The sequence below is a fragment of the Scyliorhinus canicula genome, chromosome 8, assembly GCF_902713615.1.
Source record: "Scyliorhinus canicula chromosome 8, sScyCan1.1, whole genome shotgun sequence".
Taxonomy (NCBI): domain Eukaryota; kingdom Metazoa; phylum Chordata; class Chondrichthyes; order Carcharhiniformes; family Scyliorhinidae; genus Scyliorhinus; species Scyliorhinus canicula.
The window spans coordinates 82074709-82088557 of NC_052153.1; the positions used below are offsets into that span (position 1 = coordinate 82074709).

Here is a 13849-nt window from a genome sequence, read left to right on the forward strand (position 1 = left end):
CAAAAATACAGGGAGGTTTTGCTAATGCATGGAGTAAGTTGCGCGGAAGCCAGGTCAACATAGTACAGTTTTGACAGAGAACTGAGTTCTAGGTAGGTGTGTAGGGCCAGGTAGACAGCGTTTGCTGTGGACCGATTGTGGCGGTATGCGAATTACAATGGATCAAGGCAGTCTGGAAGTATGGCGTTGATTTGTCTCATGACTAACCTCTCGAAGCACTTCATAATGATACATTTCAGGACCACCAGACGGTAGTTGTTGAGGCACGTTGCCCGGTTCTTCTTTGGCACTGGTATGATGGTGGTCTTCTTGAAGCAGATAGGAACCTTGGAACGGAGTAAGGAGAGGTTGAAGATGTCTGCGAACACCCCCCCAGTTGGTCCACGCAGGACCTGAATGCGTGACCAGGGACTCCGTCGGGAGCCGTTGCTTTCCGTGGGTTCACTTCCAAGAAGGCCGATCTGACTTCAGAGGCTGACGGTAGGTAGGTATGTCCGAGATTGTTGGGGCAGTTGACAATGGTTTGTTGGCTTCCTGCTCAAAACGAGCATAGAATCCATTGAGTTTGGGGTGGCATGTGGCACAGTAGTTAGCACTGCTGCTTACAGCGCTGAGGACCCAGGTTAATCCTGGCTCTGTGCTACTGTTCCTGTGCAGTTTGCACATTCTCCCAGTGTCTGCATGGGTTTCACCCCCACAACGCAAAGATGTGCAGGTTAGGTGGATTGGCCACGCTAAATTGCCCCGTAATTGGAAAAAAAATAATCGGGTACTTAAATTTAAAAGAATGTATTGAGTTCATCGGGGAGGAGTGTTATGTTGCCAGAGATTCTACGCGGTTTTGCTTTGTAGCCCATTATATTGTTAAAGCCTTGCCACAGTCGACGAGAGTATGTGTCATTAGTCTGGGACTCTAGCTTAGTCTGGTATTGTCTTTTGGCATCCCTGATGATTTTGCGGAGGTCGTAGATAGATTTCTTGTATAGGTCAATTAAATAAAATATAATAAATTTGGCAGGACAGGTGATGTGTTGCAGCTGCAGCACATGGTAGCTGGTGAACACCAGTTTGAGCCACAGCAAACATATTTGTAGTGACTGAGGTAGCTTAGGAAATTCAGATTAGAGTTGATGAGTTGGAGTCTGAACTTCAGACACTGCAAAGCATCTGCGAAGGAGAAGGTTGCATCGACACTTTGGGTGGGATTTTCCATTCCTACCCATTCCTAGGATCTTTCGGTTCTGCCAAAGTCAACCCCATTGATCACTACTCTCCTTCGCCTGGCTGAATTTGTTTTCTCATTGAACAATTTCTCCTTTAATTTGTCTCACTTTCTCCAAGTAAAAAGAGTTGCTAATGAATACCCATATGATTCCTAGGTATGCTGTGCCCTGGAGGAGTATGTGGAAAATGTATTGTTCTAGTTCAATTTAGGCCTACACTCAACTCTTTTTCCAGTATATTGATGACTAATAGTGCAGCTTCCTGTTTTCGACCAGAATTGGTAAACTTAATCAACTCGGCTTCTAATTTCCACCCTTCTCCCACCTTCGCTGTCCATCGCCGACTCTTCCCTTCCTCGGCTTCTCTGCCTCCATTTCTGGTTGTCGATTAATATTCATTATAAGCCAATGACTCTCATAGCTAGCTCGACTGTATTTCATCACATCCCATCCCAAACATTTACTCCATTTCATTCTGCTCGTTACTCCAACTCTGTTGAGTCTGTTCTGAAGATCCAAAATTTCCACAACAGCATTTCTGATTAATCTTCTTTTTTCCTCAAATGAGGATTTCCCTCACTATAGTTGACAGGGCCCTATTTCCTATACTTCCTTTCACTCAGGATCATGATAGGGTTTCCCCTTGTCTTCACATTCCACCCACCAGCCTCCACATTAATGGATCATTCTACACCATTTTTGCCACTTCCAGAAGGATGTAACCACCAAACATTTTCTCCACTCATCATCATTTCAAAGAGATCCTTTCCTCGTCGGCAGACTAGTCAACTCCTCAAATCACCACAAAGATCTCGTCCCCTTCCCAAGGCACCTTCCCATGCAATCATAAAAGGTGTAGCACCTGCCCTTTTACCTCCTCTCTCCTCACTGTGCAAGATCCCAAACACTCCTTCCAGATAAGGCAATGATTGACTTGTACCTCTTCCAATTTAGCACACCATATTCACTGCTCACAATGCGGCCTCCTTTACACTGGGGAGACAAAATGCAGATTGGCCGACCTCTTTGAGGAACACTTCCACTCAGTCTGCACGTATGCGCAGCGGCATGCGCAGTGAGAGTAATGGCAATGGGGAGATGGTGATCTGGTGTCCAATGGTTTCACAGGGGATTAGAAGGGGAAGATTGCAGTCAGGAAACTGAAACCAAACTTCACAATCAGGATCTGACAGAGTCGACCAAATTATCGTAATCTAAGTATCATCAGATTTTCAATATGGAACGAAAAAGCATCCTTCACAGTGGGGAGAAACCGAATATGTGTTCTGTGTAGGGACGAGGATTCAGCGGAATATTTGACATTTTAGACCATAAGCACAGTCAAAACGGGAAGAAACTGTTTAAATGCTCCAGGGTCCCAGGTTCGATTATCCTCTTGGGTCACTGTCTGTGTGGAGTCTGCACGTTCTCTCTGTGTCTGCGTGGGTTTCCTCAGGGTGCTCCGGTTTCCTCCCACAATCCTGACAGACGTGTTGTTAGGTGAATTGGACGTTCTGAATTCTCCCTCTGTGTACCCGAACAGGCTCCGGAATGTGTCGACTAGGGGCTTTTCACAGTAACTTCATTGCAGTGTTAATGTATGCGTACTTGTGACAATAAAGATTATTATGATCTCAACTTTCTGTTTGTTTGTTATTTTAATTCACTACTTGTTCTCACACTCACCTTTCTGTCCTTTGTCAGGTGCGGTGTTTCAATTTAACCCAAGCTCAAGGAGCAGTACTTCATCTTCTGCCTGGGCATTTGACAGCCTTCCACACTCAATATAGAATTAATCTATTTCACGCTATGAATTCTGTCTCCCATTTTGATTCTGGTTTTTTTTGCCACGTGCTGGTCTGAATCTTATTTTTCATGTTTTTGCTTTCAGACAGTCACACTCTGGACAAATGCTTTGCTTCTTTACCACAACCATTACCTATCCTAATGCCTTCTATGGCCGCTGTTGTTTAATCTTTCCCACCCTATCCCAATCCTTCCCTTGTGTTCTTCTTCCCCAGCCTTTCAACAACATAAACATATTACATTTCTACCTTGCTTCAGTTTTGCTGAAAGTCCTATTCAATTTGAAATGTCAACCCGTTTCCTCTCTCCACAAATGCTGCCAGACCTTTTGAGTATTTCTGGCATTTTGTTTTCATACCAGATTTCTAGGAACCACAGTATTTTGCTTTTTAACAAATAATGCTGTTTTATATAAAATAAATTATGGTTACCTGTCACTCTCAGATCTGTGACATTATTGGCCATTTTGAAGCCATAAGTCATTGATTGGAAATCTTCCTGAAAATACAAATAGAAGTAAAAAGATATCATCAAGTGATTGACGGGGAATATATCTTGCTGGAATACTGAAGTTACTTTCCCTAAAGTTCTAATAGGGGTCATTGACCTGTCAATTAACTTATTTATAGTGGAATAAATCAACAAACTATATCACAGAGGTGGTAATTAACACTAGGATTTATTTGCTGGCAACTATAAAGCAAAATTTTGCTGATAATTTTTGTAGGACTAAATTCTAATGCAACAGTAGCATTGGTGAATTGAGATTTTAACGGAGATGTAATAGATTTTAAGTAAGTGAAAGGGGAAAGAAAAGGCAAGAAAAAAAGGGAGGGCCTGTGATAAGGTGGAAAGCCAGAGAGATAAATGACAAAAGGTTGGTGGTACAAGGTCAAATGAGTGACAATGGGCCAGCATGGTAGCACAAGTGGATAGCACTGTGGCTTCACAGCCCCAGGGTCCCAGGTTCGATTCCCTGCTGGGTCACTGTCTGTGCGGAGTCTGCACGTTCTCCCCGTGTCTGTGTGGGTTTCCTCCGGGTGCTCCGGTTTCCTCCCACAGTCCAAAGACGTGCAGGTTAGGTGGATTGGCCATGAAAAATTGCCCTTAGTAACCAAAAAGGTTAGGAGGAGTTATTGGGTTACGGGTATAGGGTGGAAATGAGGGCTTAAGTGGGTCGGTGCAGACTTGATGGGTCGAATGGCTTCCTTCTGCACTGTATGTTCTATGTTCTAAAATAAATATCTGGATGAAATGTGAATCATGAACAACTGTCAGAAAGCGATAGCAGGGAAGAAAACCTAAACAAGCAAAATAAAAGAAACAAAATGGAGGCAGAAATTACAATCTAAAATTGTTGAACTCAGTTTCGAGTCTGGAATGCTGTCAAGCGCCTAATTGAAAGACGGGTGTTGTTCCTCTAGAGATTCACTGAAAAGAAGCTGAAGAGTGGGGTTAGAGTAGGAACAAGTTGGAGCATTAACGTGTCAGTCTCAGCAACCTTGGTCACACTTGCAGAGCGAATTGAGGTATTCTGCAAAAAAGTCAGGCAATCAGAATTTGGTCTCCTCCATCTAGAGGAGACAGCATTGTGAACAGCAAATGCAGTAGACTAAATTGAAAAAATTGCTGGTTCACCCAGAAGGAAAGTTTACAGTCTTGGACAGTGAGAAGGGAGGATTTAAATGAGAAGATGTTGCATCTCTGCATGGAAAGGTACCACGGGAAGGGGCGAGGTGCCATGGGCGAGGAGTTAGAGAGATTAATCCCTTCAGTGCTGAAAGGGGAGTAGAGAGAAAATGTGCTTGATGGTGGCATCACGTGGGAGGTGGCAGAATGCAGCGGATGATACAATTAATAGGGAGGCTGGTGAGGTTGAGGGCATGCAGATTTCAGCAAGTGGCATTGTGTGGATCTTGGAATATGGCGAGAATAGCTTTTTGAGGAATGTTGAATAACTTGGATAGTATCTATAATTGTAGATGGATCCAAAACATGAAGACTGAAATTTCAGTCAGAATCTACTTGGAATAAATTGAAGCTGGAGATGGTTGCGAAGGAAGGAGAAGTGGCTGTGAAAATGAATTTTAGTTTTCTCATCCTCCCCCTTGAGTAATACCTATTGCACCCCATAACTGTTCCCAGTTCTTTTTTTTTTTTCTTTTTTAAAATAAATTTAGAGAACCCCATTATTTTTTCCAATTAAGGGGCAATTTAGAGTGGCCAATCTACCTATCCTGCACATCTTTTGGGTTGTGAGGGTGAAACCCACGCAGACACGGGGAGAATGTACAAACTCCACACGGACAGTGACCCAGAGCCGGGATTCGAACCCGGGTCCTCAGCGCCGTAGGCAGCAATGCTAACCACTGTGCCACCGTGCTGCCCTAACTGTTCCCAGCTCTGATACAAGGTCATCAACCTGAAAAGTTTTTCCCCACAAGATGCCATCAGACTACCTGACCACCAGCACTTTTGGCTTTTTTTTCAGATTTCCAGCATCTGCCAGATTTTTCTTTTTGAAAGTAAACTTACTGCTTTGCATCTAATACAGTGAGACAAACAAAACTTCATAAAATTATCCAAATCTACAGCAACATCTCTTCTCCTCTACTTACCTCTTCAAAAACAGCTGCTTTATTAACTTTTTCTCTGGCAATGTCACAGATCTTTAGTATGCCCAGAGCAAATGCTTTCATAGCAGAATCCTCAATTAAGTCTGGATTATGAACATAAAGACAGGTGAAGACAGTCTGGGCCAAAGAATGCCCTTCTAGCCATGTTATCTGTGAGTAGAAACCATGGAGTTAAGATCCCAATTCAAAATGATATTTACTTTATAAATGATCAAACTGCTTCGTGTTAAAAATATATTTTGCATGAAGACAAAACAGCCATCAAATGCATGAATTATCACTATTATCTTTCAAACCAATGTCTTGTCAATATTTAGCGAGTGGATAAACAGTAACAAAGAAATTCTACAAAATATATGAAGATCAATAAAAGGGATTTTGCCCTTTTCCAAGTCTCATTTCAACAGCTATAAAATGTTGTATTATATGAAAGTATAACTCAAAGCAACATTGTGGCAATTTTCAAGCCTTTCACTTTTTCCCCCAATCTGTAAACTAGTTTACAGAATTTGCAATTTGGCGAGTTAGACAACCAAAAATCCAAAGCACCTTGTCTTGGAAAACAAAGCACAGGTTTTTAGAAATACATTACACTAGATTTTAATAGGATTCTGTGCTTTCGAAAACATTTGCTTTCTAATATCTAATTTAGGTTGGACTTCTTAAAATAAGTTAGAACTTTTATGAAAATTTGTTAAATTACACCGGCTCACTTTATACGAAGTTTCTAAATGAACCAAATATAATTGTTGTACAACTAAAATATGTTCAATTGTGTTATTATTTTAAACAATGAAGAAACTGCACACAAGAAGTTACTGAATGGATATAAATTTGGCGCAGGTTGGAAAAAAACAGATGCAGCAGAGGGTACAGGGTGCACATGATTTTGGCGAGGTGAGTGGATTCTTCCATGGAGAGGCAGACGAGTGTGAAAAGTGTGGACGAAGACCAGCAAATCACACGCATATGTTCTAGGGCTCTGAGAAGCTAGAGAGATACTGGGTGGGAGTGTTCGGGACGCTAGCAAAGATTGTAGGGGTGGAGGTCGGACCGGACCCTATGGTGGCGATTTTTGGGGTAGCGGAAAAGCTGGAGATGATGGAAGGGAGGAAGATCAAGGACATGCCCTTCACCTCTCTGATTGCTCGGCAAAGAATTTTATTAGAATGGCTGTCAAATTCGCCGCTGGGGATGGAGGCCTGGCTAGGGGATCTATACGACTTCCTCCGATTGGAGAAAATTAAGTTTGAACTGAGGGGTTAAGCGGAGGGTTTTGAGGCACTGTGGGGACTGTTCGTGGCCATGTTTAAGGAGCTGTTCATCACGGGAGAGGGGAAACATTTGTACAGACTTCAAACTGAGAGTTGGGGGGGTTTGATCTCCAGATTATTTATATTTTTGTACTTTTCGAATAGGTTTGGAATAAAATACATTTAAATAGAAAGGAGTTGGATAGTTATTGAAAAATAAAAATATTAAAAATGCCTGGGGACTAACAGGAGGCAAATTAGAACAGGTGCCTCAAGCAGCGACCAATAGAACAGATGTGGTAAATGATTGTAAAATTCTATGATCCTTAAATGGCTTGAAACTATTAACAAACGAACCAAAATGTCAAACTTACCAAGCAACAGAAACATGTGTCCATTATACCTATAAGTTCAGGTAAAGTTAGACCCTTGATTGTAATTGTTTCATCCTTCAGTAAGAAACAAAGATAAAATTTAGTACCATTTAGTGTGGTGCTAAATTATGTATTTTTAATCGTCAACTATCTCCGAATTCTCTGGCGCCGGTTTTTAGGCAGGGGTCACGTCGCGCTGGTCGGGGGCCGTTGGCAGCGGCCGCCCCGATGATTGGGCCTGTGCCGTGGGGGCACTCTTTCCCTCCGCGCCAACCTCTGTAAAGCTCCGCCATGGCTGGCATGGAGAAGAAACCCCCTGCGCATGCGCAGGGATCATGCCAGCGATTCTGCGCTAACTCGCGCGGCAGGCAGAGGCCCTTCGACGCCGGTTGGCGTAGCGCCAACCACTCCAGCACTGGCCTAGCCCCCGGAATTGCGGAGGAGTCTGCAACCTCTGGGCGGTCCGACGCCGGAGTGGTTGGGGGGAGAATCCCGGCCCAGGTATCTTAAAAAACAATGCAGTAAGAAGTGGCTATGCACTGTTGGGACTGACACATGGGCCAGGATTCTCCGACCCCGCGCCATGTCGGAAAATGGTTCTGATGCCGGGTCGTCGATTCTCCGCCGACTGGAGAAACGGCGGCAATCGCATCACGGGGTTGCCGCCGCGCCGGTCGAGCGCCATTGAAAACGCCACCTGCCGATTCTCTGCGCCTCGGCGGGCCGAGTGCCCGCCGGCGTGGGTTATGTGTGGCGGGAACTCGGAGTTCAGGCTGCGGGGGCCGTCCTGGTGGGGAGGGAGGGCCTCCACGGTGGCCAGGCCCGCAATCGGGACCTACGATCAGCGGGTGGGCTATTTCTGGCGGGGGGGTCTATGTTCCTCCACACTGGGCCCCTGTGGGGTTCCATCATACTGCCCGGGGGCTGGCGCGGAGACGGCAACCTACGGACATGCGCGGGGCCGTGGCGCGCCGGCTTTCGAGCGCCAGAGCAGTGGACACAATTCCTGCGTCGTACTAGTCCCCTAGGAAGCGGTGAATGCCTGGGCCTGGAGGCCTGTTGACGCCGGAGTTGTTCGCGCCCATTTTGATGCCGGCATCATGCTGTTTAGGAAATGAAATTTACCTTCTTGATCTGGTCTGGCCTAGATATGGCTCTATCATACCAACATGGTTGACTCTTAACTGCCCTTTGAAACAACCTAAAAAGCCACTCTGTTGTGTTAAACTCAGGAAAACCAAGAATGGCCAACGACACCAGCAACCAACACATCCTGAGAATTTATAATAATTTGAAAAAATATAACTTATTAATACTTTTACCATAACAAAGAAACTAAAAGCACCATTAAATAAACACTATTTCAATAGGCTTAAATAAACACTATTTCAACAGGTATCACACACTTCAAATTACAGAAAAGATCCATTTTGACAAGCAAAAATCTCCGACTTAACTCTGTCTCTAAGTAGACACTTTATTCTTCCTAAACCAGACTAAAGCCATTCTTATCTCCAGAGGGTTCGCTTCAATTCTTTTCCTTTCCAGCCTAGTAACCTTTAACTCAGAAATGTCTTTCATGGTGAGGATTTTCCTGGAGATCCTCTCTCGAGTCTAATTTAGGCAAATCTTCAGCCTAGTTTTAAATAGTCATGAATTTGGTCTTTTCAATTCAAGTGCGAGTCTCCTTCCCACGTTCCTGCCCAGTGAAATATAGAGATTTGCTGCCTCATGCTGCCTCTCTCTCAGATCTTGGCAGACTTCCCCGTCTCGTATCTTTCAGGAAAACATTGCAACTGATACTACAATAACCTCTTGTACACTCTTCCCCGCTTCAAAGCCCATCTCCGAAGAAGGGGCAGCACGGTAGCACAAGTGGATAGCACTGTGGCTTCACAGTGCCAGGGTCCCAGGTTCGATTCCCGCTGGGTCACTGTCTGCAGAGTTTGCACATTCTCCCAGTGTCTCCGTAGGTTTCCTCCGGGTGCTCCGGTTTCCTCCCACAGTCCAAAGACGTGCAGGTTAGTTGGATTGGCTTTGATAAATTGCCCTTAGTGACCAAAAAGGTGAGGAGGGGTTATTGGGTTACGGGGATCGGGTGGAAGTGAGGGCTTAAGTGGGCCGATGCAGACCCGATGGGCCGAATGGCCTCTTTCTGCACTGTATGTTCTATGTTCTACGTAATGTAAATCATATAGGCCTTGTATCCAGGTAGAAATGCTGACAAACTATCCTTTATCCCCCAATTCAATTCTAACTTGTAAATAAATAGCCAGTTTAAAGTATAACCATTTACAACCTGACATTCTTAACACCCCCCTGGGACCTGGTCCATCGTCATTACAGCTGCTTTCGGCATTATCTTGAAGTGTAAACATCTTGCACCTTCTCAGTAAAACAACCTGAGATACCCTTTAATCTTTAACAATCAAGCCACCCAGAACTGCTGTCAGCAGAATTCCAACCAGATCAAATATCCCACTTCATTCCTTCATTTTACCCTTAAATTGAAAACAGAGTACCAAAACATAATATCTCACATCTAATGATAAAATAAGTCTTCTCCTAACTGTACCCTGTTGTTCAGCTATGACCTTCCCTTCAACAGATCCGATATTCTGGATCCTTGGATAACTACAACATAATTTGCTGGATTAAAAATCATATACTTTAATCCATATTTCAAATTTAATCCAGAAAACAGGTTAGTTTCAAATGCATTTTTCTTTTCAATCAACGAAACAACCAAATGTTTTTGTAAAACATCAATATCTTGTTGCCAATAAAGGTATTCAACCAGTTTTTTGTAAGCTATCACGATAAAGGGGGGCTAGAAAGTATACTTTTGTCAATAAACTGTATATAGCAAATTTGAGAATTATATTAATATATTGGCTAAAGGTATGGTAGAATCTGTATTGAAATTAAGTGTCTAACCTTCACAGCCTGCTCAAAGTTGAGCACCTTACGATTAACCTGGTTTCCAATCATTCCTGCATCCATCTTTGGGTCCATCATTTCAATTGCAGACATGGCTTCAAATAGCCCAAACCTGAAAAAACATTTCGAAAACACTTTGAATTACAAAGTTTTTAATGACATTTGCTGTCAATTCTGTCATACTCTTTAATGTACGAGAATGATCACTGACAGAATAGACTTAAGAACAGCTTCATCAGTAATATTTATTTATTGTTGTGGTTGATATTTAGAGTGAAATAAAGAAAGATGCCCCACCCTCCCACTCCGAAAGCAAGATTAATGAATAGTTTCATTTTAACTTGGAACTAAAATAATTAAATTATTTTTCTCTCCAATTAAAAATGCTGGCATACTTACAGTTTGTCATGCAGTAGTTCGCCCAACTTAAGTTCTAAAGTGATACAAAAAGATTTAAGTTAATTTTCCCCCGAGTATTTCACTATAAGACGTATATATTTTACAATAAATTGCAAAGATTCTCTCTTGCTGGAAACCCTTTATAATGGTGTAAAATGTCATTCGAAATTTAACTTCAACCATTAAAAATCTAAAATTCCTTTTCATTTTGCAGCATCCACTGTACTGGTGCTGCAAACTGGTATTACTCTGCACTGATGGCACTATTATGGTGTAAAGTTAAAGTAAGTAAACACAGTCTGAATCCACAATCAAGGCCTGTCCTGGTGCCAGAATGAAGACTCCCTGTTGGAATCTCAGTCCGCATTAAAACCAGATCGAGCCTCAATACCTGATTTACAATATGCAGGGTTTAGCATAGCTGAAACAACTTCGGATGACATTAAGCTTGTGTAAATGCATATCAAGTGCAATATATGCTTGTTAAAGGTTATAGCGTGACATTTTACTACAGAGACCTCAAGGGAGATTAAACTGCAGATGCAATAAAGCCAATAGTTTAACTTTGAATATCAAACCATTACAATAGGTCTTTTTTCTGTTTGTGTTTTAAAGAGAACAAAAAGATCACCTTAAATGGCACTCAGTGTTAGCATCAAATACTCTTAAATCAGGTACATGGCCAGGTCCAGAGTAAAAGGTCCTCTACTCTTCTCTGACAGCAAGGCTCTGCATTGGAGAATATTTTCACCAAATGATATTGCAAAATTGTTCCTATTTTTCACGAGGGATTGTGCTCAAAATGCATTACTCATTTCATACAGCATCCCAACAGGCTATAAGAAAAAACTGCCATTAAATTGATCTAGATTAAGCTAAACCCACATTTTAAGATGTAAGGTGTAGTATGCTGACACAATTAACTTGAATTAGAAATATCTAACTGCATATATTTCAGGGGTTTAAATAGCTATGATCTCCCTCTTCCCATTCTCGACATCCTGTTTATCAAATTGTAGGGACACTCAATTCAAGACCTCATTACAATCTTGGTCCAAACGTGGACTAAAGAGCTAATTTCCATATATGAGGTGAGGCGAGAGGGAATACCCTTGATACCAAGGCAGCATTTGACCGAGTGTGGCAAAACTGAAGCCAATGAGAAAAAACTCTCAACAAGTTGGGAGTCATATCCAGAACAAAAGGTGCTTGTGGCTGTTGGGAGGCCAATCAGTTCAGTCCCAGGACATCACTGCCGGAATTCCATAGGGTGGTGTTCTAGGCCTAACTTCAGCAGCTTTGCTAATGATCTACCTTTCAACAGAAGGTCAGAAGTGGCTATGTTTGCTGATGGTTTCAGAGTGTTCATTAATAATCACTACTCCCACCGCATTGGATAGAGTTGGAGATGGGGGAGGTTCGGGACCAGCGCCCGTTGTGGCGGTTGGATGTGGGGTAGTTGGCGGAGGAGGAGGTGTGTAAGAGGGTCCGGGCAAGTATTGAGGGGTACCTCGAGGTGAATGATACGAGGGAGGTTCAGGTGGGGATGGTCTGGGAAGCCCTGAAGGCAGTGATTCGTGGGGAGCTGATATCCATCCGGGCACACAGGGAGAGGAGCGAGAGGAGTGAGAGGGATAGACTGGTGGGAAAGATGCTGGAGGTGGACAGGAGGTATGCAGAGGCACCAGAGGAGGGACTGTTGGGGGAGAGGCGCAGCCTGCAGGCTAAATTTGATTTGCTGACCACTAGAAAGGCGGAGGCACAGTGGAGGAAGGCACAAGGGGCAGTGTATGAACATGGTGAAAAGGCGAGTAGGATGCTGGCTCATCAGCTCCGCAAGTGGGATGCGGCTAAGGAAATTGCTGGAGTGAGAGACAAGAGTGGGAATGTGGTGCGGAAGGGGGTAGAGGTGAATGAGGTCTTCAAGGACTTTTACGGGAAACTGTACCGGTCGGAGCCAACGGGGGAGAGGAGGGGAATGGAGAGGTTCCTTGATGGGCTTTCTTTCCCGAAGGTGCAGGAGGAGAAGGTGGAGGGGTTGGGTGCGCCGATTGAGCTGGAGGAGCTAGTTAAGGGGATCAGGCAGATGCAGTCAGGGAAGGCACCGGGGCCGGATGGGTTCCCAATGGAATTTTATAAAAAGTTTGTGGACCTAGTGGGCCCCTTGCTGGTGCGGACACTCAACGAAGCGTGGGAAGGGGGGACTTTGCCCCCGACGATGTCGCGGGCGCTGATCTCGTTAATTTTAAAGAGGGACAAGGACCCCCAGCAGTGTGGTTCATACAGGCCCATATCTCTCCTCAACGTGGATGCTAAGGTGCTGGCAAAAATCCTGGCCACCAGGATAGAGGACTGTGTGCCAGGGGTTGTGCACGAGGACCAGACAGGTTTTGTGAAGGGAAGGCAGCTGAACACAAATGTGCGGAGATTGTTGAATGTCATCATGATGCCGGCGATTGAGGGGGAGGCAGAGATAGTGGTGGCGCTGGATGCAGAGAAGGCCTTCGATAGAGTGGAGTGGGGGTATTTATGGGAGGTGTTGGGGAGGTTTGGATTTGGTGAAGGGTTCATTAGATGGGTAAGGCTGCTATATGAGGCCCCGATGGCGTGCGTGGCCACGAATAGGAGGAGGTCGGAGTACTTCCGGCTTTACCGAGGGACCAGGCAGGGTTGCCCCCTGTCCCCCTTGTTGTTTGCACTGGCAATCGAGCCGCTGGCGATGGCGTTGAGGGATTCAGAGAGATGGAGAGGCTTGGTGCGAGGTGGAGAGGAACATAGGGTGTCGTTGTATGCCGATGACCTGTTACTGTATGTGGCGGATCCGGTGGGAGGGATGCCGGGGGTGATGGAGTTGCTAGCTGAGTTTGGGACCTTTTCAGGTTATAAATTAAATTTAGGCAAGCGTGAGGTGTTTGTGGTGCACCCTGGAGACCAGGAGGAAGGAATTGATAGGCTCCCGCTTAGGCGGGCAGGGGTGAGCTTTAGGTACCTGGGGGTGCAGGTGGCCAGGGACTGGGGGACTCTTCACAAGCATAATTTCACCAGACTTGTAGATCAGATGGAGGAGGAGTTAAAGAGGTGGGACATGCTGCCATTATCGTTGGCGGGGAGGATACAGTCCGTCAAAATGACGGTGCTTCCGAGGTTCTTGTTCCTCTTTCAGTGCCTGCCCATCTTTATCCCCAGGGCCTTCTTTAGGAGAGTGACTAGCAGTATTC

General features: G+C 44.4%; 1 protein-coding gene across 2 annotated transcripts in view; it reads right to left on the reverse strand.

The window, feature by feature from the left end:
• Positions 1 to 13849, reverse strand: part of naa35 (N-alpha-acetyltransferase 35, NatC auxiliary subunit) — a 109281-nt gene that overhangs the window by 82619 nt on the left and 12813 nt on the right. For both annotated transcript variants that reach the window (XM_038804842.1, XM_038804844.1), the window contains 5 exons: positions 10632 to 10665; positions 10230 to 10344; positions 7293 to 7367; positions 5648 to 5815; positions 3461 to 3527 (listed from right to left, as the gene is read on the reverse strand). In XM_038804842.1, the coding sequence (XP_038660770.1) occupies positions 3461 to 3527; positions 5648 to 5815; positions 7293 to 7367; positions 10230 to 10344; positions 10632 to 10665 (459 nt within the window). The remainder of the gene's footprint in view (positions 1 to 3460; positions 3528 to 5647; positions 5816 to 7292; positions 7368 to 10229; positions 10345 to 10631; positions 10666 to 13849) is intronic.